The sequence below is a fragment of the Schistosoma mansoni genome, chromosome 4, assembly GCF_000237925.1.
Source record: "Schistosoma mansoni strain Puerto Rico chromosome 4, complete genome".
Taxonomy (NCBI): domain Eukaryota; kingdom Metazoa; phylum Platyhelminthes; class Trematoda; order Strigeidida; family Schistosomatidae; genus Schistosoma; species Schistosoma mansoni.
Genome location: NC_031498.1, coordinates 21,847,023 through 21,874,833, shown reverse-complemented (window position 1 = coordinate 21,874,833; position 27,811 = coordinate 21,847,023). Strand labels below are relative to the sequence as shown.

The window sequence follows — 27,811 nt, the reverse complement described above, 5'->3', positions numbered from 1 at the left end:
ATCTATTCAATTCGCCTTCCTGTGTAGGAAATAAGTACTAATACATGCCTGTTTATCAACCACAGGTTTATTTAGTTGACCTTCAGGTATACTGTTTGTGTGAGTTAGTAAAACTACAGCCCTCCTGGTAAAACCGAATTAGGTTGATGGGAGTCCGAACATACAGCTAACTGGTTGGTTAAAAGCTGAATGCTTTAACAAATAAACCACCACTTGACAGTTCTATTCCTTCCGAAGTGTACAGTTCATTTTTTATCCTTTTCTAACCCCCTCTCTTCTCTCATAAAAAACTTATTAATGGACCTATACATCGAAAAAATTTGTTTTAATCAACCGATCAAATCACTAAGAAATCATGCAGTATCAGAATATTCACTTACCCTAGACCCACTTGTTACGTTCTTTTACAAGCAGGTAAATTATCACTTGAAGGGAATTCCATGGTTGGCACTGAATGGGGAGGTAGGCAACTGTGATTTTTAAGCAATTATCGTGACTTATCAGATACAATGTCTTCTTTTTTAAGCTTCACAGATGACCGAACAGTAATTAGTGGCCGCAACTCCTTAGCGTTTCCGAAAAATATATCCAGAAAGACAACTGGTTAGTTTGCTTTAATTGTGTATTAACCAGCAGAAGTAGATTAAATGCAGACTGTAAAGCAAAGAAATATTCAAATTAAAGAAAATCCTTGTGTAAGGTATTCTATTTTTAACCATATCGTGTGTCTAGATCTTAATAAATATTTCAGCAAACGTATTAAATTTAGTTACTGTATATATATTAATCAGGAAATCATCCGTTATTCTTGTTTTCACATCAGATTCTACCAGTCTCAAACACTCAATATGATGATGGTCGTTTCGAAATTGCATGGCGTGACGATGGTCTTTATTTCGCCGTATCATGGATTGATCCATTAACAGAGAATCGTAGACGTATACGCGTCTACAATGATACTGGTGAATTGTTTTCAACAACTGAAATAACGAATATGATTTCTCCAGGGCTTTGTTGGAGGTAGATTAATTTCGTCAAGTTTTCTTCGTTATTTTTTTCCGGTTTATTCTAAGGTGATCTCTTTTTACGTAATCAGATTAGTTCTTAATTGTTATTGACTATCAGTTAATTATTGGTTCCTCTAGGTTCACAATAATGTATTACCTCAATCATCAGGTTAAATAGATGAAATCGAATTTAATAAGATTTCACTTCTTGTGGTTTGATTGTGTAGGATTTCTTGCAGTCAAGAGTGTTGTAACTAGTGCTCAGTGACTTAGTAAAATTAACTGGAATTCACGTACATGATTTTAATGCTAGTTAACTCTTATCAATGTCACATAACAGTGGATAAGATTTCACAGCCTAAAAATCCCCAATGTAGTAAAATCCATGTATAGTACACCAATAAACTGATACCGTGATATTTCTATTAAACCTCAGACCTCGTGTTCAGTTAATTACAACGGCTCAACGACGAGAAGGTCGTGGATTGGATATCATATTTTTCGAATCGAACTCTCAACGTCATGGAGAATTCGAACTGATCGATGGTGAATCTGAAAAGTTTTACCAAGTGGAATCTATTCTGTTTAGTCCGACTGGTTCAATTTTAGCAGTGCTGTGTAGTGGAACTCAAAACCACCCATGGTTTAGTAAGTGTTATTAATATTCGGTATAATGAGAATCTCGAAATTTAATAATTCATATTCTTTTATGTTTAATTTCAAATGCACCTTTTCGCTAACGAAAATGACGTTTGTAAGGTTGTTTGTTGAATAGATCACAAACATGTTATGTATGTTTCTTGTTGAACGTAGGTCATTCATGTAGATTAAGATAAATTTCATTATTATTAAACTTAAAACGGTTAATTGGGAGGGGTAGTCGTCTGTAAGAACTGTCTGGCTGGAAAAATGTGAACCACTGAATGTTAGCTCAGTAGCGAATTAGAGGTATAGCGCTCATCACGAGCTTTTAAAGTATTTGTGTTTGATCTCAACCACCTATCTGAAAATTCTAAAACTACGACAATAAACATCTAACCAGTGCCCTCTAGCTTTCTATGATTACCTAATTGATGCTATTCAGTGGTATAAACTAATTTATAGTAGCAACCGAAAAAGGCCAAGTATTAAGAATGTAGTTCGAAAAGACTGAGTGAAAATTTATGTATGAAGGAATACTGAAATTCAAGATTGAGGAGTAGATAATTAATACATCTGTGCCATCATGAACGATTCTGAGCCATATCACCCAAGTCTTCAGGCTCTAATCCTAGTTATCACGCGGATCCCAACCATGTAGTCTTCATCTACTATCATGGTTTAGACTAACAATCAATGACTTGATAGGTTGACTCCATGTGTTGGTGATAACAATAGTCTTATTCAACCTGTGTTCCTAATAATCATGAATAAGAAATTGAATTTCTAATATGTATTTCCACTTTTGTTATTGCTATTAAAAATGTACTAAATGGTCAATTTGTTTAAAATTATCAAGTCAAACCTTAGTAATGGTATTCACCATTTTTGGTTACATTAAAGGGTTTTCAGTACAAAATATGTAGTATTGTGGTGGGTTTCTCTGTAATGACATTTTTAAATCACATATTTACATATACATGTGTATATGTTTCATATTTGAATTATAATATAATCTCCCCTTGTTCTTCCAAAGAATAAATTAAAAGATAACTAATGTGATAGTTTTTCATGAATTTTACAGTATTTCATTAATGAATGATTGGATGCATGTGAATGCATAAGACATATCGCATGTATACTCATTTGGTTAGAACAAGTATGAAATAAGAAGGTTTATTAAAATATTTGCGCAGTTGGGAAATTTACTTATTTCATTAAGCATAAATTCTGGTACAATATGACACCAAATTAATGCACCACAGAAATCAAATGATAATATTGTAAAGAAATGAAGTAGGAAACTGTAGTACAGTCTATAAGTGAGTAAGAATTGTATTTGATAAAAGATACTGTTCAGCTGATAATCTAGCCAAGAAAAATCTCTTTCAGTTATGGAAGTTCATCTAACTTTTTAGGAAGTGTAATAGAAAACTACAGAATCACCATTGGCTTTTTATTTAAGTCATATTCGACAGCGTTTATTACGCTGACCTCAACCAGTTAGTCCAAAGCTACCAACAAAGCTCAATACCAGAGTCGATGACTTCATCTACTGATTCAATGTCTTGGTTTAATTCTCCTTAGCTTTATTCCAGCCAACTCTTACACCAGCGAACAACGCCTGTTGAGGTAGGCTGTGGTCGGGTTTATGTAACACATGTCTCAATTACCCCATTCTATGAAGATTCCCAGTCTCATAAACAGATTTTTCATTTTTACTTAATAACCTATGACTAACCTCAATATTACTCACTCGGTTGTCCCACAAAATGTGGCTATTGCTTTCAAGACACTCATGGTCAAATACTAGTAACCTACTAATATTCTCTACTTTAAAGCCCAAGCTCTACAACCTTAAAGTAGAGCAAGAACTACTGCATAGTTAACTCGTCCTGCGGTTGACAAACGGACATCCCACCTAGTGCACAAACGACGCACTCTGGCGATAGCCAAGCAGAGTTTTCAGAATCTGCATCAAATCCGTTTCAGACACTAACCCACTAGGACTAATGAGACTTCCAATATATATGAAGTGGACCATCAACCCAACTACTGCACTTTCTGTCATTGTAGTGTATGCCACTTATGTTGACAGATGTAATTAGTATGTAGCACCAATCGAAAGTGGAATGCACGCCAGCAAATGGTTAAGAAGATTTAATTGGAGAAAACAGACAAGGAAACAGAAAGCAATCTTAATAAAAACGGAATTGAAAGAACCATGAAGCATGTAAAGGATGAATGATGGAAGATGTGCAAATTAATTAAAGTATGTACGGTTGTATAGTTTTCATATTTTACGAAAGTACTCTGTAGGTTTGCATTATAAATAAATTAGTTATCCCTACCAAGTCTACGTTTAGTTTAGGCGTTGACGCTGATCAGTCCTAAATCAACATTTTGCATTTAGTTCAACTCTGTTATAATGACCTTAACATACTCAAGGGAAAAGGCGAGTTCCTCAAATACAACACAGAGAACACCGATCCAACCACACTTGGTGGAGAAACTCTGGAAGAGATGGAATCTTTCACGTACCTGGGAAGCATCATCGGTGAACAAGGAGGATCTGATGCAGACGTAAAGGCGAGGATTGGAAAAGCAAGGACCGCATTCCTACAATTGAAGAACACGTGGAACTCAAAACCACTGTCTGAAAGTCAACATCAAAGTCAGAATCTTCGATACGAACGTCAAGACAGTTCTATTGTACAGAGCTGAAGCTTGAAGAACTACTACAACCAACAGTTGTCTACTCAAGATACTCAATGTCAGTTGAACGGATACCATCAGTAACAGCCTACTGTGGGAGAGAACAAATTAACTTCCAGCTGAAGAGGAAATTAGAAAAAGACGTTGAAAGTGGATAGGACATACATTACGGGAACTATCAAGCTGCATCACGAAGCAAGCGCTTACCTGGAATCCTGAAGGGAAATGGCAAAGAGAAGGGCCAACGGACACACTGCGTCGAGAATTGGAAGTAGATGTGAAAAGGATGAATAGCGACTGGAAAGGATTGCCCATGACAAGGTTGGATGAAAAATGGTTATGGACGGCCTATGCTCCTCCACGAGGGGTAACAAACATAATTAAGTAAGTAACAATGATGATTGGTACAGGCTTTCTTTTCTATCACATATTTTCTATTATCATTTGAATAGTAAATGCTTCATCAACATATTTACATCATTTAAAGATGAAACTTATGTGTCTGAGTCTCTCTCTCTTTGCTAAATTGTATACAGTTCGACTGTTAACTTGCTCCAATTACCAATGGTCAACAAAACAACATTTCTGTATAGCTGACAATTCATTAAACGATAGTCAAATTTCCAATGTATCATTAACATGGGATCATCATGCTTACAGTACAGATTTGTCAACTCTTTATTGTGCTATATCAATTAAGGAATTGTTGCCTAATAATAATCAAGTTAACAGTAAGACATTATTACAATGCTGGAAAATGAATAACATGTATAATTCATCGTGCATATTAACAAATTGTAGGGTAAATACAGTAAAATCAATAAATTCTGGTCTTGTTGCAGTAATCAATGGAAGTAAGCCTTTTAATTATGCTTTTACTGTTTGTTCATTATTAAAACTTATTCGTTATCGTGAATAGATGAAATGTATGTGACTGACTGTGAAATCTAGGATGTGCGTTTCATCCTATACGGGACTCGTCAGCTGGGTGTACCTGCATCCCAGAGTTGGTTTTCTCTCGGGGACTCGAACCCCAATACAGTTTGCTTCAAACTCCATCGCATTAACCACTCAGTTACTAAGTTCAGATAACCACTCACTTGTGCAACAGGTATGCGATTTAATTCAATTTGAAATGGTTTCAGTTATCCCATTGTTAATATTTTTGGCTGAAATTTGATCAATCTTGATTGTATTTTATATCGACTGGTATCATAATGACTATGTCGAGACAATTCACACACAATGTCCATATGCTAACCAAGACTGATCAAATTTCAGTCAAAAATATCGACAATGGAATAATCGAAACCATTTCAAATTGAATTATTCATTGTCATATTCATGTTTATTTTGATACAAGATTCTTGCGAAAAATCGGTAAACCATATTGTTTGTATGTAGAGTAGCTGAAGTTTTTATAAGTGCTAACAAGTGTAAGTTATAGCCGTTTAAAGTTGTATTATTCATTAATAAAAGACTTAATTTAATTGTAAAATACCAGTATGAAAGTATCATCATACTAAGTAACTTTGTATTTATCATAATACATCTTCTGTGATTACATGGCATGTACAAGTGTGAACTGATGTACATTGTACATTATTTTATCTACCTTAACTCATATGACAGGTGTTAAAACATTTTCAACCGATTGAGAACATTTTGTATTGATTAATGTGTTGATAGAATGTAATCATCATTTATCTTCCTCGGATTGGATAGACACTGCTTAGGAAATCTTAAATTAGAATAAAAAGTGTTCCGTGCTTCTAAGTGCTTAGTAGTTTTCTGGCTGACACTACACTATTTCAAGAAAAACTGTCTTTAGACTAAACAGCCTTTCAAAAAAACTTTCATGACTTGAAATTGGTACGGGGAAATCGAGACAATCTACTCAGGATGCACATGTACCAACATAAATAGTGAGAAATGATATAAACTCTTACAAGTCAAATTCGTATCCACTTCGAAAGTTACTCTCTTTTTGGACTCAGTAGCCCCCGTAGATGATGATATGTTTACATTTGAAACTAAAGGTATCGGATCGGAATTGTTGTGAACATCAACGCAGAGATACAGGTATATCCTTCTAAAAAATCCTAAATACAATGGAACTTGTCCTAGCCTATTGCTCGACACTATTCAAATTTAATAATAATTTTTTAAAATGAGCTTTTAAGGATGCGAATGATGATTGATTGTTAAAATAATGGGTAAACTAATGATCGTTAGATAATTCATAATAATGCAACATGGGGCTGACTGCTTACGAAACCAAAGCCTTTAAGTGAACTGTTATCAGTAAACTACATAACTGTTCAATAGAATATGTTTTTTTCTTCTGCCATCAAATGATATACGAAATAGTAAACACAGAATTAAGTATAATCAGATTTCACTTAACAATCAGGCGATTAAAAGAAATACTCTCTTTTTCAGTTGCTTATTCTTCAATTAAATCATTGTGTATCCAACGTAAATAAACTTCCAAAAATCGTTTTATTGTCTCTAAGATTTAAAGGTTTCTTAACGTGTTATTCTTATTAAATGAGTATATCTGTTCATTATTTCAGTAATTTTTTAATCAATACACTTACGAATGCTACACATTTATAATAGCAAACTCTTATTTGACTTGTCTTTTCGTTTTGTTATCCCTATATTTCTCACCTTAGATACCGTTGAAATGAGTTGTTTTGCTTATTCAGTTATTCCACCTCCAATGTTTGCAACACGACTGGTATTCTATTCGAATAGTGCAAATCAATCCAATAAGATACAGTGTAATTTCACTCCATTTGTTTCGTCTGTATCTATTCCTAGTTTATGGTTGGGAAATGAATGTCATTCGTCCAACAATGTTATGCCTATGTTAATTCAAACAGTCGACTGTCAGTCATCCAAAAATATATTTCCAAATACGTATTTTATTACCATCACAAATGGAACCTTTTTAGAGAAGGAGTCATTTTGTAATGGTGAGGTGTACTCTGAATGGCATAATGGAGGAAAAAATACTTCACCTTGGCCAAAAACTGTTGATAAAATCGAGTGAGCCTTTTTGACTGAGTTTTATAACTTCTTTGTGTCAGACAACGTCACACGGTGAACTGTAGGATCAAAGTGACTTCAAGATTTTTTGCTATTTGATCTACTATTTCAAAAAAACGTCGAACGTTACATATATAATACTAGATTAATCCTTTTAAATATGTATGTGCAATGTCCTTGATGCGATAAATAACCCACCAATTTGCAGCTTCCCCACCCACTTATCTCTGTCCATGTGTCCTAGTAACAGCATGTGATCTGTCGGACTTGGGTGATGTAACACTAAGATCATTTTTAGTCTAAGAGATGAAGGTCTCCTGGTTTATCGAATATTCTTTCGCAAACAATTGTGGAATAAATCATCACATTTTGAGGTAGAGGAAGTCCTTCATGTTGACTATTCGATGCGAAAGTTGACAGTCAGTTGACAAGTAGTTAGTTCTAATCTTGTAAATCATTTTTACCTCTCCTTATAAACTCACCGTTTCATAATGTAAAAAATTCTTACACATCAAATCTAAAATCATCATTGAATGATTCAAATTTTGTAGTCAAAGTCTCTGAAATGATGGAGGCCTCCTCTTTTGTGCTTAGGGGAATAGACTTAGTTTTCATCGTCAATCTACTGTCATATGGGACCCTCTTAAACGACATGTGCAACATATTTTCTAACTGTCCAAGTTTACATAGGTCTCACATGTATTCAGCCCATCAAATTTTTTTCTATTACTGTATTTCAATCCCGTTCTTTTTTTCTTAAATTTTATTCCAGTATGGATAAACTGTTCAGTGAATGCAACGGCAATGATGAATCGTTGAAATCTTTAATCTTGACTGAGTTAAAACAGAAGAACACTTGTTTATTTAGTCCGTTGAGTTGTTTCACTTGGTTAAGTCTTTATGAAGTATTATTTATTGGTGCAGATGGTCTACTATTAGGTTATTTGAATATGAAAAGTCTATATACCGGTGATGATGATTCCGATGGTAGTGTAAATGGACGGTAGGTTTAGATAGTTTCAACATTGTTTTTTGTATATTTTTGCGTACAATACAACTACAGGTTTGCATTAATCGTGTTGGTTATGTTTGAGGAGTCCTTGTTGGCATCCAGTTGACGAGTCCTATATAGGACGAAACAACCGTCCTGAATTCCACTGTTAGCCTTAATTCAAACATACTAAGGTTATAAAATAATTGTTTATTAAATATTTCCTGAATCCACATCCTCGTGATTATTATTTTTATCTCTGTCTGTAATGTGATTCCAGTAGTGTTTCGATGATCAAACGTTAACCATTCGTTTTTATTTTAAAGCGAATAACAACTAAGATTTGAGCAGAATAACATCAGTTCATTTTCCTTCGTTAACCTCTCATCAACTGCTCACAACCCATAGTGTTTTAAAATCAGAACTATGCATAAAAGTCAAAATACTTATAGAACTCAGGTAGGTTGGTTAGAAGTGAATATATATCATCATGATGGAGTATAGGTTCAAATAAAGTCAATACAAATAAAAACACATTAAAAATATATGTGATGTCTAAGAGGGAATATTCTGGAATATCAAGAGTGGTAGTAACTAAAAAACACCATAGATCGTCAATAAGGAGTTGTGGTGATTGTTGAATTTCATTGAAATCATGAACTGATCTAAGTTAGACAACCTCTGAAATCCTGGAAGCACTGGACGGCCGCGCAGTATCGTGGATTGATTGGAGCTAGACATTAACACCATTGAATCTCGGCTCAGTGATCTAGAGGTTATGCGTTCTCACTTGAGACCGTTGTTTGGTTCGATCCCTGCATGCGGAGTCGTGGATGAGCGCTGCTTAGGAGCCCCATACTGCGATAAGACGGCCGTCCAGTGCTTCCAGATTCCTAATGGTGGTCTAACGTATATATATATGCGCTATGTTGTAATTGGATTACTATTCTCTTCATCCCTCAGCTGGTTACTCAGAGCATCTTCATCCGCTCAAGAATTTAAAACACTCTTGGAAAGAAACAACAGTAAATTTGCCAGAATGACTACTATTTGTTGTACGATCGATGGACGTGTTTGTGTTCAAATGTCCAATGGTACTGTTTACATTTATCCTGTTCAAGATATACTAAGTAGGTTTAAAACTTTTCTTTTTGCCAGATACTCAAATTACTTGAAAATAAAAGTTTTGGAAAATAATTTCAAACTTTATTGTAATGAAGCGTTTTTGTTTTACGTTACGAACTAATGTTCTCATTTTGTGAACCTTTGAAAATCAGCCAACCCATAAAAAGTGTTACGTCGTTATCGTTATGGTTGTTTAGGATTATTGAGCAGAGTACACGCCAAACATGTATTACTAGATCTAATGCATAACTTTTTGATATTTTTATTACATAAGTATCACAAATTATTTTTTGTTTCAACAATGTGTCTGTGGTAGTTTCAGAAGATTTAATGTGATTCCAGAGTTGGTCTATTGCGTAGTTCGATGTGATTAGCGCTTGTCTTTTTTTTCACTTAGATTTATTATAGATCAGTGACCTAGTACACGGTCATGTAGAATTAACTCTGCCATAAATTTTCATAAATAATTGAGAGCTACTTAACACTACATGACTGATTGTATCCACCAACTTATGTATTCATCGAATTGTTATTATTTATCAAAGAATCATTTTCAACAAAATTGGTGAAAATATGAAATTAAAAATCTATTTTAAAGAAATAACATATTGAAATATTAACGAAAAGGTTTTATATATAGTTGAAATCATGAGTCAGTTGAAGCTAGACCACCATGGAAAACCCGGATACACTGGACGGCCGTTTCGTTCTATTGTGGGGCTCCTCAGGTTTTATGATATGTTTCCCATTATGAATCCATCTTTATCTGTATATACGAATATTTGTCATTATTAGAACGAATAGTTTGATAAAAATCTTTATTTTGATTAATCACCCTGAAGAAGTCCTGACAAGTTTACTGGACGAGACTTTCGAATTACTTGAATTTCTATTGCTGTGATTATTTCAAGTATGATTCCCATATATAATAGCATCTTTATCTGTGTTATAAAGTTTGTACTGAAAAACTAATCAAGTTATTATGTGTGTATGTATGTGTGTGTAAGTATTGACTCTACACAATATTATACCTTAAATTCATTTCAGATAATAATTGCTGTTATGAAATTCTCCAAATCAATGAATTCACCATTGATAATTTACATTCTTATAATCCATTAAATTGTATCATCCAATTTCCATCTTATTGTGATCAATTATTATGTATACCAATATATGATGAATACAATTATAACCCTATCCAATCTTATTCAGCTTTAATTTTACTTGGTTTTAATAAATCAACCCATTGTTTATATGCTGCTGTTTTACCAAAAATCAATACTGGGCATTTTCAACAAAATAATATTATTGCATTGAATATCACGGATTCATGCTCTTCATTAATTGGATTATCAGAATTTTTAATTGTAACTAATGTAAACAAATTATTAATATGTGTATCATTATTATTTAATTCATCACAAATTAATGATCCAAATAGTCTTTTAAAAGGTAATACATTTCATATTTTTAAATTGTATGCATATTTTTAAGGAATCCTACATTAGCTATCTGGTACTTTCTAGTTTTCAATGGTTCCTTATTTATAGTCAGTCCATACTTTATTTATTTTATTTAAACACATAAATATTGGTACAAGGAAGCACCAGATACATATGCGCCCCACAAATCATTTGAGATTTGTGTGTGGGCTGTTATACTGCTTGGGTGCTGAGACCGAAGCAGGTGGTTTTCTTAGGGGGCCACACCTGGAGCCTTCGACCTAAAGGTCTGATCCACAAGGCAGTGGAGGATCGTGAGGAGATGCAGTCCCATGGTAGCCGGTGGCCAGCTATAGGTTCATACGCCTTTTGTTCCTTCAGGATACTGGAGCCTATGTGCACCATTGGTTTGGAATCAGGGTTAACCCAAATCCCCTAGGCTGACTTTCCGTGTCCATCAACCCGGTTAAGGCGCTGGGCATTCGCTTTTCATCGTCTCAGTTTCGTAAACAACACTGCCACTGAGAGAAGGCAGTGAGTAGGACTTCCCTGACAGAGGCTATATACGCATGGTCATGTGAGAGTATTTCGAGAGGGAGAGCGGACTCTCCCCACTCTCGGCCATATCAGGGCATTTGGGGGCCATAATGTAAACGACAAAATTTAACAGTCTCCACAAACTCCCCATACTAATAATTTCTGGTATTTTAGTTACTGATGAGATATAAATGATAATATAGGAATGATTACCTTCTTATTGCACAAAACGGAGGCTTTCAGATTTATAAGCATGAAGCATTAACTACTGATCGATAGATGATAGATATTCATTACACCGATCCAAGTTCCAGTATATACCTTATATCAGAACGCCGAGAAAGGTGTTCAACAAGATAAGAAGCATAGGGGATGAGAATTAATATCAAAAACAGTTATAATTCAAAAATGACAAATACAGTTCAAATGCAACGAGTGCAGTTGAAAAATGAAAATTTAAAAGTGCATCAGTAAGTTATGCAGCTGAGCCACTATGATCAAGTTTAAACTACGTCACTCAACGTCTGCAACCAATAATTATGGCTATCGATGTGATAATCTACCGTCTGATTTAATGATTATATACATTCTCGAAGTCTAACCAACTCAACTATTCAGAAGGAGTAAAGAGAGACTGCATAGATAATCCCTATTACTCGGAAGGTCAAACTAAAATATACTTAGAAGTAGATAACTGATATGCCCTCCACTTGAGTTCCCACATTTGAACTGAACCCTAGAAATCAGACCGACCTATTTTCTTTCAGGAAGGAAATGTAATATAGTAAGCCAATCGGAGATCGTCCAAATGATAAAGTTATCTGTCGATTTGGTTTAACCATAAAATGTTTCCTCCTTACACTTAAGCTAATTGGGCTTGTTTATAGGGGGCTTATGTATTAGCATCAGATTCTGATAATGCACAACACGGCAATAATTTAACCCAGATGTTTTCAGCGGATTCGTCTGAATGGTTAATTCTTTTACTTACAATATCTCACATGCATTCGCACTTTATTACCAAATAAATTTGAGATATAGTAGGTTTTGTCTTGTTTTGCTTGGTAAATTCAAGCATTAGATTCAAATCAAGACTTCTTAACCTACTGGCACAGCTTAATCCTTCGTCGTCATTGTTGTATCCAACCGAAATAATTGATATCACATCCTAGTGTTAGTGTTCGCACTCAGAGACTCGAATCCACTTCCTATCACTTCAAACTCTAATGCGTTATCCGATGAACCACTGAATTCGAATAACCACTGATTTGTTCAAGTGGGTTACATTTTAAGCTTGCATTGTTTAATTGTTGATGTTTATCCAGGATTGAATTTTGATCAGTGATAATCTGAAGGTAGGCAAAGTTCTTTCCCTTGCAAAGATTTTCGTTAAACTCAAATCCTTAATGACCGTTCAAAACATTCAATTTTTTGTCTATTTTTCTCTTTTTTCTTCCACTATCTCGACAGAATTACTTTCACGATTGAATATTCCATCAGAATTAGACACCAGCACACGTAAACCACCACGCAACTGGTATAATGATAATTTACATCCAATTGAGTCTGGTGCAATCATTGTAACAGCTATACCGAATGATACCAAAGTCATACTACAAATGCCACGTGGGAATTTGGAGGAAATCCATCCTCGTGCTCTTGTACTGGCACATTTATCCAAATTACTTAATAAGTAAGTTAGGTTATCATTATTATTATTGTTATTATAAAAAAGGTTTGAGTTATTTCATTGATGACATCAAGGATTAATGATAATTACTACCGGAAAAATTACTCTTGCTTCAACACGCATTCGGACAAGTCATATTTACAATCATTTGATTACATTCGTTTTTATTTCTCTTGGTCAAATGTTAAATGCTACCACCTAATACGAATACTGAAAGTCTTCCTAAAACCACATATACCATTCAAACTGGCCTCCTTCAACGTCCTCACACTAATGCAGATGGGACAACAGATTGGGTTATATGAATCCTCAGAAAGTCTCAACATCGATGTGCGTTTTCTATCCGAGACTCGTTCTCGAAACTCTAGTGAAGTACTACAAATTCGTTGTCCATATATGGCTTCGAAAAGCTTGTTTGAGGTGGATTTATCCGAGGACCCTGTCACGTCTTCGTCTGGTTTTGCTGGCGTTGTTGTCTCACTAAGCGCTAGAGCTGCTGCAGCACTGATCGATTTGATCCTCATTAACAGTCATCTATTTGCTGTTAGATTAGAAAGTTATATCAGAGTGTGAAGAAATCTGTATGAGAAACGACTTGTTTTAGTCATTTCGGCCTACACCCTGACAGATTGCAGCCCGGATGTGATGATGGATGACTTTAACCACCAGTTAAGTGTTGTTCTAGAAAACGTCCGTCCGATAGATATTGTAGTACTAACCAGAGACTTGGATGGTCATTGTTGGGCGTCTAGGCACAGAGTAGAGTGGTTGAGGTGTCTGATTGGACATGTTGGTCGCACGTCAGATAACGATGAACGTCTACTGGTACTTTGGGCAGACTACAACCTGTTTCTGTCTAGCACTAACTATTGTCACAATCATCGAGGATGTGCTATCTGATGTCCTCCCTCTGTATCTCAAGCCTGGACTCAGATTAATCACATCGTGATGATCTACTACTGGTGTGGTTGTGTACAAGACTGCTGTTCCTTTTAGAGTACCTATCTGAACTATGGTGATGCCCTTATTTGCGCTAATCTCACTTTACGCTCCAGTGGCCAACAAATTCATCGTCGTAAACGGATCGATGTCAGCAAATTGGTTACAGTTTTTGTTGCAACTAAATATCAAAGTGTGCCAGATTCAAATCTGACTAGCTACCAGTCAACTGAAAAGTATAGATGAGGATTGGTTGCAATTGCATGACGCCATGAAAATGGCGAGTAAAGTCGCTTGCGGCTTTGCGAAACGTGCAACTTATAGCCACTGGGTTTTTACAGGTTACTTATGACTCATTGAGGCACGTCAGTCCACTCCGAGTGACCGTGAGTTTGACCATAAACGAAGATTATTACGCAATGAAATTGTGCAAGACTTGTATAAGGACCGACAAGCCTGATGGTCGGAGCGTGCTAATAAGTTGGAAGCAGCGGCTGCTTGCAGTGACTGCTGAAAGCTCTTACAACTCACCTGAGTTACTGGCATCAGGTCATCTGATGTGAGTGAAACAATCTGTGAGGCTGACAAGATGACAGTCAGTAACATCTTTTGATGTCTTGGACGTTGGTTAAAGTTTCTCGAGGAGTAGTTGAACTTGTCCTCTGCCCCCAGCAACATTGATCAGACTGTCCTACCGTCTATGGCCCGTGACGACTGATTAACATAACGAGATGGATGTTCACAAGCAACTCCAACTTTTGAATCTCCACAAATCACCAGGCCCAAGTGACTTACCTGTGGCCGTTTTTAAAGATGGCGGAAAATTTCTGGTTAGGGAATTGACTGAGTTGTTTACAATTATCTGGCAGTTAGAGAGTGTTCCAACATCATGAAATGAGTCATCCCTATGTTTAAGAATGGTTCACACCGTTTCTGCAACCATTATCGTGATATAAATCTACTTCCGATTGCGTCCAATCTATTGGCTTCCGTCATACTTCGTAGACTGTTCAAAACCTAAGATAGATTGACTCGCGAGGAGCATACTGGTTTTCGTCTGTTCGTTTATCTGTGGCGGGTATGTAAATGCCGGTGACAGTGTGAGTGATGAGATCGATTCACATCTAGTGAAAGCCAGAGGGACTCATATTAATTTCGTCCATTTTTTGTTGTTCTCGTAACGTTAGTCTGGATGTAGAAGGTCGGATTTGCAACGCGTGAGTGAAAGCAGTTTTGCTCTATGCTTGTGAAACTCGGTCTCTCCGAGTTGAGGATGTTAAACGAGTCTCGGCGTTTGATCATCTTTGTCTCCCACGGATTGCTGACATCCAGTGAAAACACCATGTTAGTAATGCAGAGGTTCGACATCGTGTGTTTGGGCACAACAACAATAATTCAATTGGCGTCACTATTTTGAAACCCTGACATCGATGGGCTTGGACATTTACTATGGATGACGTCGTAGAGAATTCCACGTCGTGCATTATTTGCCGACTCTGGGACTGGTTGGAAAAGGCGGAGTGGTGGTCAGTGTATAGTAGTGCCATGCTTCATTAATCGTCCACCTCGATAACCGTTATAATTCTAATCTTAGCGGTACGTAAAATCAGAAAGCAAAGAGAAGCAGCAACTACAGTTTATTGTCAAATAACTTAGGCCAGAAAGCTAACAACACCTGAGCGAATACTAGCGAGCGAGCAAGTAGCAATTACATGGTCAATTTATAGTCAAATTTAATAAGGACACAGCATGACAAAACAAAAGCTGATAATAGGATTCGCGTGCATACGTATATGGGTAGGAGTATGAGTCATCGAATGATATTTAAGCAATCAACATTTTGACTAGTGTCATGTACTCTAGTGGTCATAACAGTACAAAGAAAATGCAAATTGTTATTATTCAAATGACGATGTCTGTTAAGTTAATAAAAAGGGCTTAACCATAATCGAAATTGATTATAGGATGGTTGGTATAGTATGACGTAGTGTGGTGGTATGAGAGAAAGCTGTACAGAACTGACTTCTGTTGGGGTTTCACGACCCCTTGGCTGGAGTTTTAGAGAAGGTACAACATAATGGCTAGAGACGTTATCAAACATGACTGGGAATAGAAGCCAGTGACGATTCTGTTGTAACTTTTTACTTTCTTTATATAAGTGAAAGTAACTTCTTTTTTCCTAACTGAACTGTTTCTTCCATTATTATTAATATTAACATAGATATTATTGTTTCACTCCCATACACTAATTTCTGTTCATTGTTGCTCTTCTTTTTATTATATACACTTTACATTCTCTATCTGTTCACAACCTAATTGTTGTTGTGTGGCGCATATTTATTTGATGCTTTCTTGTACCATTGTTTATATGTTCAAATAAATAATTTTGATCAGTTTATGTTGTATCTGTTTTTGTGACCTATGTACTGCATTGTGACCAGATTGTCACGGGCTAGCCATATCACTGGCTTCTTTTTTGAATAAATGGATTGTGACTTGCAATGAAATCCAGTCTGTGTTTTTCGTCCTATCTGAGATTCATCAGCCGGTTGTACTTAGATCTATGTGTTGATGTTCACACTGTAATTTCAACTTCAATATCTTTTTTGTTCATGCACCCCTCACCTTATTCACCAAGTCACTTCAGTTAGCTATTAACTTGCTCAACTAGTTATAATGTTTCTATTATTATCAGAAACAGTTTATATTTTTCCTGGTTTCGATATTCTCAACTGCTAGCTACTATTCATCAGTTCTAGGTATTAAACGTAATGTCGTTTCAATGATTTTTGCCTCTCTTTTTTGAGGATTGTTTATTCTTCATGATTTGCTTCTTTATGCATCATTTCATCGTGTATATCAATACTGTTATGTTTTATTTCAAAAAATTATTTTTTATCAAAGTAAACAATATGAACAAGCTGTTCAAATGATGCGTCGTCATCGGATCAACTTCAATCTTTTACATGATTATAATCCTAATTTATTTCTATCAAATATCAAACAATTTTTACAATCAATTGACGATCCTGACTTGATCACATTATTTATATCTGATCTTGTGTAAGTCAAATTATATCTATTTATTTATTCATTACATGTACTTAATAATAGTTCTGAACAAATACTGCCATGTTAGTTTAAGCACTGACCGTTCAATAAAAAGATTATAAATTTAAGTCCTGCTTTATACTCTGTTTAGATACCTGGATATCATCACCATCGGTTCTCATGCAAACAGTGCTGTTCAAACCGATGTATACATGAATTTTTACCTATCGACTGAGTTGGTTTAATTGTGAAAGCAAAAAGCTCACATTATCTAGTGTATTTGATTAGATGGAAAGAATAAATCAATTGATAATTCTGTCGATTTTCATCGATTGAAGTAGTACGGTAATCTGTTATTTAGCCAACCGCTTCCTCCTACATGTGGACTATCTATCATAGTAGTATGTGGGTTAAAAGGTCGAAGAAAGATACGCCTTTCAAGCTTTATGATAGTTTATATATATATATATATATATATATACAAACATACATTATCATCATAAAGCCTGAAACATATGTTCATTAGCTGAAGTTGCCATACTCCACTAGTTTGATGAGATGAATATACCAAAAGAGATTAAAATAATGTATAGAAAAGACTAAACTTTGGTAATATGATTTAAAAGAGGAAAGTGAAAAGGTGCATACTTAGGGATACTGGAATTTAAGATCGAGAGGAAAATTAGGAATTGATGTAACCTACCGTATTGTGAAAGATTCTGAGCCATTTCACCCAATGTCTTCAGCCACTACTCGTGATTATCACACGGATGTCAACCAGTTAATGTTCATCTAACCTACATGGCTCAGACCAACAGTCATTGACTTCATGGACTAATGCTATGTTTTAGTTTGGCCTCCCATAGCTTCATTTTAACTTCTGCATTAGCAAGCATCACTCGTTGTGGTAGACGGTGGTTGGTCATAACGCACGCTCAAACTACCTAGGCTGATAAAGATTCACTATCTTATCAACCGATTTGCCATCTTTACTTTGTAACCTATACCTAATGTCAACATTGTCACATACAAGTAATAATTTCAATTATTTGATTTCCCATGTGACAATCAGTGTCCTAGTCTAAAACTATCATTCATTTAATGTTTCTCCCCCATCGTATTTTTCATCCTTATTATTTCTATCTTATTTTTTTTATGGAAAATTTTAGTGAAGAAGATGTAACAGAAACAATTTATCATAAATTTTATTCTAAATCTTCCGAGCGTCATCGATCAACTCTAGCAACATCTAAACTTGACCGAATAACTGATATTTTTATTGATGAAATGGAGAAATATAATCCAACCAAGTAAGCATTTAAAAGTCCTTTCGAATAAAAACAAGTTGATTTGTGGGTGTGTGTATGGTAACTTGAACCGATGCAATCTCTCTTTACTACCATTGAAGTAACTGCTTCTATGGATTTGGTGTTCCTCTTGTTGTGCTAATGAGGTATAACAACTTGGACCGATGCATATATGTGCCTGGTCCTACTTTGTAGCTGACTGATTGAGGTTTATGTGTGTGTATGCGTGTACATGTGTTTAAAATTGCATACCAATCTACACTTGAAACCCCGAACAAGTGACTAAAATTGAACAGTACTCCCAAGGTTAGTTTAAGTGCGGAGGATAAAGATACTTATAAGTCCATTTGTGGCATCGATATTCCAAGAGGTTTTGGAAAAATGCTAATATTCGTGACAATATATAATTATCCAGACACGTGGCACATTGTTTTTTGCAGAACTTTTTGGGATGTTTCTATAAAACTACTGATTAAGCGACATATTTTCAAATTTCTACCAGCTTCTGGAAACTTCTCCAAGAGGGTTGTTCAAGGCTTTCAACACTTTATTATACCATGATGTTATAAATCTACTTTTACCGTCAATACTTTCTTTCTGTCATTAACCACTCTCTTTTATACCTTCTCTTTCAATATAGATTAATTGTGCCAATAATAACTTGTTATGCAAAAAAAGTCCCACCAAACTATGAAGCTGGCTTATCAAGATTAAAACTTTTACACGGTAAGCCAAGTATAGAATTATAATATATACGTATTGTATTTTTGTATTCTTAAAAACATTGTTTACGGAATTGATTAGTCAGCAAATATGCTTTCTGGTGCTTATTGTACACAGTGGGTTGTAGTAGTGGTGGCTATTTTGATCTATGGTTCAAACAGTTGTTACAGTAGTTTGTTGATATTGTCAATATTATCGCCGATATAAATTAATCAATTACACCGAATACTTCGTTTCTACTCTATGTTGTTCGTCCCCTCTTAAATGGCTAAAAAAACATTACTCATAAAATTTTCCTATTTTTTAAAAATCAGATTCATGTTTGCTCTGTTTCGCCCAAAATCCACTGGTATAAGTAGAAAAAACACATTGTGTTGTTTATTTATTTATCGGTGTTCGTAAAAACAGTAATTGTTGTAACCAACCTATCCAATGTAATGATCTTAGTGAATACTGTCATCTCCCCTTTAAATTATGTTGTCCCGTAAAGACAGCAGAAACTTTACAAAATTAATTGATTTAAATTTCCAATCAATTAATAGCTGAACCCCTCTCTCACGTATTCCGGTTCATGCTAATGGATACTATCGTTACCCGTCAGCACATACACGAAGAATGTGGCTAGAAGCCTGAATATATACATCTTTACTTGGTAGTTGTGTTACATTACAACACTTTTAAATTCATTTTCTTCGGGATTGCAAATTTTCCCCATCCATTTCGAATAGTTAATACTATTATTTAATTATTTCTCAGTCCCTGTTTATCACAATCATCTTCTAATTTGTTAGTTCGGGTTCGATTCCCGACGTTTACACACAGTTCAACTGAACAGTGTCGAATAGCGTCCTACTTTCAGCTACTAAATCTCATCTGTAAACCTCTCTTCACCTAGTTCAGTTTCACCAGCTGAATTGTATCATTACCTAGTAAGTTATCAGTTTTCGGATCAATGATTCTATAATGAAAATATGGATTCAATAATAACACCAATATGGCAAACTACAACAATATTGGTATGAATTATAATTCATTATCATTGAAATAATTATATCATGTATATTAATTCATTGCTTTCTTTTACTTCTTCAAATCAGCCAACTAATCTATGAGTTACAATCGTTTTATAATCTTTACTTAGTCTCATATATCAATAAAATAATTTACCGCTGATGACTGCTCAACTTGTTCCCTCTCTTCCTCCAGTCCCCACTCCTTCCCCTACTATCCATTAATTTCATACCAATAAGATTCATATTGAAAATGAGAACAAATTTAGTTTTATTCTAATCGATTAACACATATATGTATCTATCTAGTCTTAGATACATACATTATATACTTTATTTAACAAAGAATACAAACGTTCTGTTTTCTTATTCAGTTTTCTTTTTAAACTAATGAGGATAAAGTTTTTGGGATTCGATATCTTTATCGACCAATAACAAAATTCCGTTTTTTTAATAATAGTTTTTTTCTCATCTTTCCTATTCTTTGTACATGACTACTGAGATTTATTAATGTTCCATAAACAGGAAGTAATTTGATATTGAGAATTCGACAAAAGTAACACATAATAATTTAGAAGTCAGTTTAAAATACTACTGTTTGATTCCCTAAATTAAATATTCCTCCAAGAGGAATGAACACCGTGCATGTTTTTTTAAGGATAAATATATATTGTGACTATCAGTGAAATTTAGGACTCACTTTGTCGTCCTATTTTTAACTCGGATAGCTCGGGATCCCAATGTTGAGATTCGGGCTCAATACTTATGGCCCAAAATGTCAATTCAATCCTGAGTATTATCAGCGGAACAACTCAAACCCTTGATTATAATGATATAAGCATCATATCCTTTAAAAACTCTAGTGGGTACTTAGATCTATTAGCTCATTCAAAACTGTGTTGGTATTTGAAACGTTACGCAATAGGTCCGAGCTTCATTGTGACTAAAAACATCAATCCAAGAGGTAGGTTTCTGTCTAACAACACCTCAGCACGAATTCAGGAAGCTTCCTAAGGTTTCACCAACGTGCGACACTTCTGTTCTAGGCAAGATGCCCGTTTTTCAATTAAAGAACGGGCATACTACACATTCTGTTCCGCTTTATGGTTGTGAAAGTGGTCTTTTAAAATAGAGGATATTCGTATATTACCAATCTCTGATCCTTGATGCCTTCGAAGTATTACTCGTTCATGGCTGGGATATCTGATTGGGAAGATAAAGTTAAACGCAGGGTAATAGGTACGAATGTCAACTAGGCTGATGAAATAGTAAACCTTAATCTACTGAAGTGTTTGGGACATGCATGATTTATGATCAACCACCACCTGTCTTGATAAGTTTTGTATGTTGATTTAATGACAGGCTGGAAAAAATCTGGGAGAGCCCAAACCAGTTGGGGCGTCAGTTTAATGAATTTATTGACTGTTGGTAGGCGCAAGATTTCTGTTATAAGTTGTGGCCTGCCTGGATACCCTCTTAATGTATAACGTGGTAATACCGCCAATTAGAGAGCAGTAATTTATCGATTGAACTAATGACGCATAAAACCCTTACGAGCAGTCTAGAGTACTTGTCGGTCCTGCTTTCTGCCTAGGCCAGCCAGTTAAGTCTAAAACATCAATAACAGCCTCTGCAATATGAATCATTATTCTCAAACATACTGGGTATATATACCAGCCAGACAGACCACATCGTACCATAAAATAAGAAACAAAAATTGTACAGGATTTAGCCAAATGTGGCTGTGAATAAAGGATATAGTAAATGATAGATAGGGCATAACTGAAGAATGGTAAATCGTATAATAGTAGTTCATAGGTTAAAATAAAGCTCAAAATAAGAGGGACATGAATATAAATAGTTTAGTTATTTAACAATTACGCGATAAAAATATATTCATAGTATTGGTTCATAAATGGACCCTGAAAGTTACCATTCATTATTCTTATCGGGATATGACGATTTCAACTTGAAATTAGCAAGAAGAAACAAACCACGCTTTCTAACGTGTTAATATCCTTATACCACCACATTTATCACGATATGTTTTCTCACAAACACTCAGTCTACTTACAAGTAGTGTGTTGTTTTTATGTAAATATTCGTGAGTTAAACTAAGGTTGAGTATGCCATGAGAAAACCTGTATACCACAGTGATTTTATCCGTTCCTAATGTTTAAACTTGTGCGTTATGTCCACTAAGTTTTCTTGGCCTAGTTTTAAGTAAAAGAGAGGGTATATTAAGTAAATTATGCATCGTAATTAAGTTACCTTCAAATCTGTATATAAAAAAGCCCAATCTCTCATGGATTATGTCATAAACCCTTGGAAACGTGGAGTAGTGCTTCTCTGTACTCTTTCCAAGAGATTTCATTAGCTTTTTAGACAGAAACTTACATTATACACAATTTTGTAATTTTCACCCCCCCCCCCAAAAAAAAAAAGATGTCTAAACGATCTTGATTAGATTTATAACTAACTTAGTAAAAACTGGTTACAGTTCGAAACTCTCTATGTTCATAAACTTATGGTGTTATACATATATTCGTACGATTGTACAGCTTTAAAAATAATCCTTCGCTAAACCAATTCTTTTAAAAGTACATCCCCCACTAAGTAGTATAATTTATATAATGGTTGTTATTATTACATGATACTGTTCATCCATTTCTCTTCTTTTTTTAGAAAATGGAGATATAAATACATGGAATAATGGATTACGTCACTTACAATATTTTGCTACGCCAATTGAATTGTACAAAGTTGCACTAGGTACATATGACTTAAATTTTGCCACAACAATGGCACAACGTACACAATTAGATCCAAAAGAATATTTAGCTGAATTAAACGAATTAAATTCTGTAACAAATGACTTGAAAAAATATCAATGTGATACCATGGAAGAGGCTATAGCTTATCAACAATTTAAAATTGATCATAGTTTGAAAAAATATTCAAAAGCTGTTCTACATTTGATTGATTCTGGTAAGTGGTAAGGTTTATTTTTCTTAAGTGGAACTATATTCGGTCCACCATTAAGACATTTCACTCGTACAATAGGTTCATACTATGTTTGTTTCCTCAGGATACTGGGGCCCATATGTACCATTGATTTGGAATAAGTGTTAAGCAATTCCTCTAGGTGGATCCTCCGTATCCACCAACCCAATTAAAGCACCGGAAATTCACTCTTCGTCCTCTCAATTTTGTAAACAACACCGAAACCGGGAGAAGGCAGTGTGTAGAATTTCCCTGACAATGACATTACACGCGAGGCCATTTGAGAACATTTTGGGAGGGAAAGCGAGCTCTCTATACCCTCGACTGTACCAGGGAATTTACGGGCACTGAAATTCATCCACACCAGGCAACATACTAATTCTCTATCTAATCTAATATGTGTTGAAGAGGATGTTTGGACAACACTGACCTGGAATGTTTAAAGGTGGACAACTGTTAATGCTTATTGTAAAAAATCTTTTTACACAAATATTACAAATATCCTTTTGTCTTACAACTTCTCTACTGTGAAACAAATTGTCTCTAGTTTAGTTATAGAGTCAGTCACAACGTAGAACTTCGTACGCAAGTACATTAGTTCAATTTGCCATACCACATTAGCACAGAGATGCAGTTGTCGATTCAAATCCCATAGTGGTAGAAGTAGTAAGAGTATAAGCAGTAATCCGAAAGATCAGGGTTTGAAGATGTTATTCAAAGAGTATAATCCAGTGAAATAAATTTGGAAAGAGGAAAAATATAGAGACATGAAGAATTCAGAAGATTGGAATTTGGGAGAACACAAAGAGTGGATGCACCTTCGCCATTGCAAACGATTTTGAGCCATGTTGTAGAGAGTGACAGACAAACGAAATACCTGTAATTATTTGCTTACCCATTGTCCGTGCTTACTTACTTACTCACGCCTGTTACTCCCAATGAAGTATAGGCCGCCGACCAGCTTTTTCCAACCCACTCTGTCCTCAGCCTTCCTTTCTAGTTCTATCCAGTTTTTGTTCATTCTTCTCATGTCTGTCTCCATTTCTCGGCGTAATGTGTTCTTTGGTCTCCCTCTTTTCTTTTGCTCATCAAGATTTCATGTGAAGGCTTACCCAGTGACGCAGTTTGTTGCTTTTTTCAATGTGTGTCCTATCCACTTCCAGCGCTTCTTCCTGATTTATTCCTCCGCTGAAATCTGGTTTGTTCTCTCCCACAGTAGCTTGTTACTGATAGTGTCTGGCCAACGGATCCGAATTATCTTGCATAGACAACTGTTGAAAAACACCTGCATCTTCTGGATGATGGTTTTCGTAGTTCTCCACGTCTCCTCCCCGTACAGTAGAACTGTCTTGACATTTGTATTGAAAATTCTGATGTTGGTGTTGGTTGACAATTGTTTTGAGTTCCAGATGTTCTTCAGTCGTAAATATGCTGCTCTCGCTTTGCCGACCTGCGCCCTCACATCTGCATCAGATGCACCGTGTTTATCGATTATGCTGCCCACATATGTAAAGGTTTTCACATTCTCCAAAGCTTCTCCGTCAAGTGTTATTCGATTGTTTCATGCTATATTGTACCCGAGAATCTTGCTTTTCCCTGTGTGTATATTGAGACCTACTGTTGTTGAGGCTGCTGCTACACTGGTCGTCTTCTCCTGCATATGTCACGTGTGTGATAAGAGAGCCAGATCATCTGCAAAGTCTAAATCGTCAAGCTGCATCCTGCCTGTCCATTGTATCCGGTGCTTCCCTCCAGATGTTGACATCTTCATGACCCAGTCGATCGCCAGGAGGGTGAGAGTAAGCAACCTTGCCTGACATCGGTCTTTACCTCAAATGAGTCAGTGAGTTGTCCTCCATGCACGATTTTGCAGTTTAATCCATCATTGGAATTCCGTACGATATTGACTATTTTCTCAGGCACGCCGTGGTGTTGAACAATCCTCTATAGTGTTGTCCTGTCCACGCTATCAAATGCTTTCTCGTAGTCAATGAAGTTGATGTGGGGTGATGAATTCCATTCATTTGATTGTTCCACAATGGTCCGTAGAGTTGCGATTTGGTCTGTACACGATCGATCCTTGCGGAATCCAGCCTGTTGGTCTCGAAGTTGGGAGTCTACGGAGTCCCTCATTCTGTTTAACAATACCCTGTTGAACGCGTTTCCCGGTATTCAGAGAAGAGTGATGTCCCTGTAGGTATCACACTTGCTGAGATCGCCTTTCTTTGGTATCTTGATCAGAAGTCCTTCTCTCCAGTCTGTTGGTGCTTGTTATTCATCCCAAATCTTACTGAAGAGAACGTGGAGTATTTTTGCAATTGCTGCTACATCTGTTTTCAGTGCCTCTGCCGGAATGTTGTCTGGTCCTGCTGCTTTGCCGCTCTTGATTTGTCTGATGGCCATGCTGATCTCTTCAATTGTTGGTGGGCCAACGTTGGTTGCGAGGTCTGTGGGTGCTGCTTCGATGTTGGGTGGGTTCAGTGGAGCTGGTCGATTCAAGAGTTCTTTGAAGTGTTCTACCCACCTGTTTCGTTGTTCTTCAATGTTGGTGATTACTTTGCCTTCCTTGCTTTTCACTGGTCTTTCTGGTTTACGGTATTTTCCAGCGAGTTTCTTTGTTGTCATACAGTTGTCTCGTATTTCCTTCTCCTGCAGCCTTTCCCGCCCTCATTGCTAAATCTTCCACATATTTACGTTTGTCGGTTCTGATGCTCCTCTTCACTTGCTTCTGTGTATTCGGCTTGTGCCTTGGCTTTTTCTGCTCTTGTTCGACTGGTACTGATTGCTGCCTTCTTGTTCCTCCTTTTTTCAATCTTATCCAGTGTACCAACAGTGATCCATTCCTTGAGGTTGTGCTTCTTGTAGCCCAGATCCTCCTGACAAGTTGGAGTGATTGCCACTTTTATCCCTTTCCAGTTGCTCTCCATAGTAGTTCCCTCTTCATTAAGTAACTCATAAAAGGCCTGTAATTTATTGTTGAGGGCTATCTTGAATTTTCATAGTTGAAAGCATGAGTCAGTTAAAGCTAGACCACCAAGGAAAACCTGGAAGCACTGGACGGCCGTTTCTTCCTATTGTGGGACTCATGCTTTCAATTATGAAAATACTTAATCTCCACAAAACCTCTTCTGGTTATCTTGAATTTGTTGAGTTTGTCAGTATCTCGAAGAAAAGCCGTATTAGACTTTTGTGATGTTGTCCGTCCCGTTGTCCAGTGCTTCTTAAGTTTTAATATCATCTTAGTGACCAGCAAATAATGATCTGATGTTATATCAGCTCCTCTCCTGGTTCTCACATCCTCCATCGTCCTTCTGAACTTTTTGTTGATGCAGATATGGTCGATTTGGTTCTGTATAGTGTGGTCCGGTGAAGTCCATGTGGTTTTGTGGATGCGTTTATATGGGAATATGGTGCCGCTTATGACCAGTTTATTGAAGGCGCATAGGTTTGCAAATCTCTCACCATTTTCGTTCCTTTCTCCAAGTCCATGTCGTCCCATGACGTCTTCGTATCGAGTGTTGTCCATTCCAACCTAAGCATTTAGATCTCCCATCAGAATGATCAGGTCCTTTGTTAGGCACTTCTCGAAGATCGACTGCATCCTATCGTAGAATTGGTCTTTAGCATCTTCATCGTAGTCGTTGGTAGGCGCACAGCATTGGATGACGTTCATTGTAATGCCATCTTTCTTTGTTTTGAAAAAGGCTTTGATGATCGTTGGTCCACGAGATTCCCATCCATTGTCCGTGCATAAGGATCTAATTATTGCATGAACCTTCACGAATAGATTTCATTCTTATTTATCTTATTGTTATGAATTTATAATAAATATGCACCATGCCTATTCGTTATTATGCTAGAAATAAATGGTTCACACAGCAGAAGCTGTAATTGGTGTTCTGGACTCAATTAGAAGGGCTATGCGAACAAGGGACCAATAAGGACGCTAGACTGCTCATACCAGTTGAACGTCATTGATTGGCACAGAGTTAAGATCGGACAAGTCGTATTGCGATTGGTGAATAAATCACGTGATAAAAGTCGGGCATAAGATCATAACGAATTGGCGACGGGGATTTTGGCCAAAAAATAATACAACAATTGGTGAAGTGATTTTGGAAATAAAGAAGCTATAATAATTGCCGGTGATTTTCGGAGTTAATATTATTCTTAGCAAAAAGATGGCAATTTCTCCAGAACAGTTGCAGTTAATATTACAGCAGCAGCAGATGTTAGCTTATCACCAACAACTGCTGGAAGCACTTTTAGGGAAACTGCCTATTCAACAAGATATTCCGGAACATAAAGGTATAGAGTCATATCTCAATCCAATTCCAGAATTCATTTTTGATGCAGACAGTGGTCACACTTTTGAGGCATGGTTCGGCAGAATAGAAGATACTTTCCGAGTGGAATTCGCTGCTATGGGTGATGCAAAGAAAGTCCGGTTGCTGTTACAGAAGCTTGGTCCTAACGAACATCAAAAGTATGAAGACCATATTCTGCCTAGATATCCACGAGAAGTTTACTTCGATGAAACTGTCAACATTTTAAATAAAATGTCCTGTGAACAAA

At 36.1% G+C, this 27,811-nt stretch overlaps 1 protein-coding gene across 1 annotated transcript in view; it reads left to right on the top strand.

The window, feature by feature from the left end:
* Positions 1-27,811, top strand: part of Smp_144930 (putative ikappab kinase complex-associated protein) — a gene marked incomplete at both ends in the record, with an annotated part of 58,513 nt that overhangs the window by 1,294 nt on the left and 29,408 nt on the right. Inside the window, 11 exons of the mRNA XM_018797200.1 lie at positions 824-1,020; positions 1,444-1,655; positions 7,040-7,415; positions 8,188-8,418; positions 9,370-9,536; positions 10,579-10,986; positions 12,984-13,206; positions 17,047-17,205; positions 18,363-18,503; positions 19,141-19,226; positions 22,919-23,221. Of these exons, the coding sequence (XP_018652265.1) occupies positions 824-1,020; positions 1,444-1,655; positions 7,040-7,415; positions 8,188-8,418; positions 9,370-9,536; positions 10,579-10,986; positions 12,984-13,206; positions 17,047-17,205; positions 18,363-18,503; positions 19,141-19,226; positions 22,919-23,221 (2,503 nt within the window). The remainder of the gene's footprint in view (positions 1-823; positions 1,021-1,443; positions 1,656-7,039; positions 7,416-8,187; positions 8,419-9,369; positions 9,537-10,578; positions 10,987-12,983; positions 13,207-17,046; positions 17,206-18,362; positions 18,504-19,140; positions 19,227-22,918; positions 23,222-27,811) is intronic.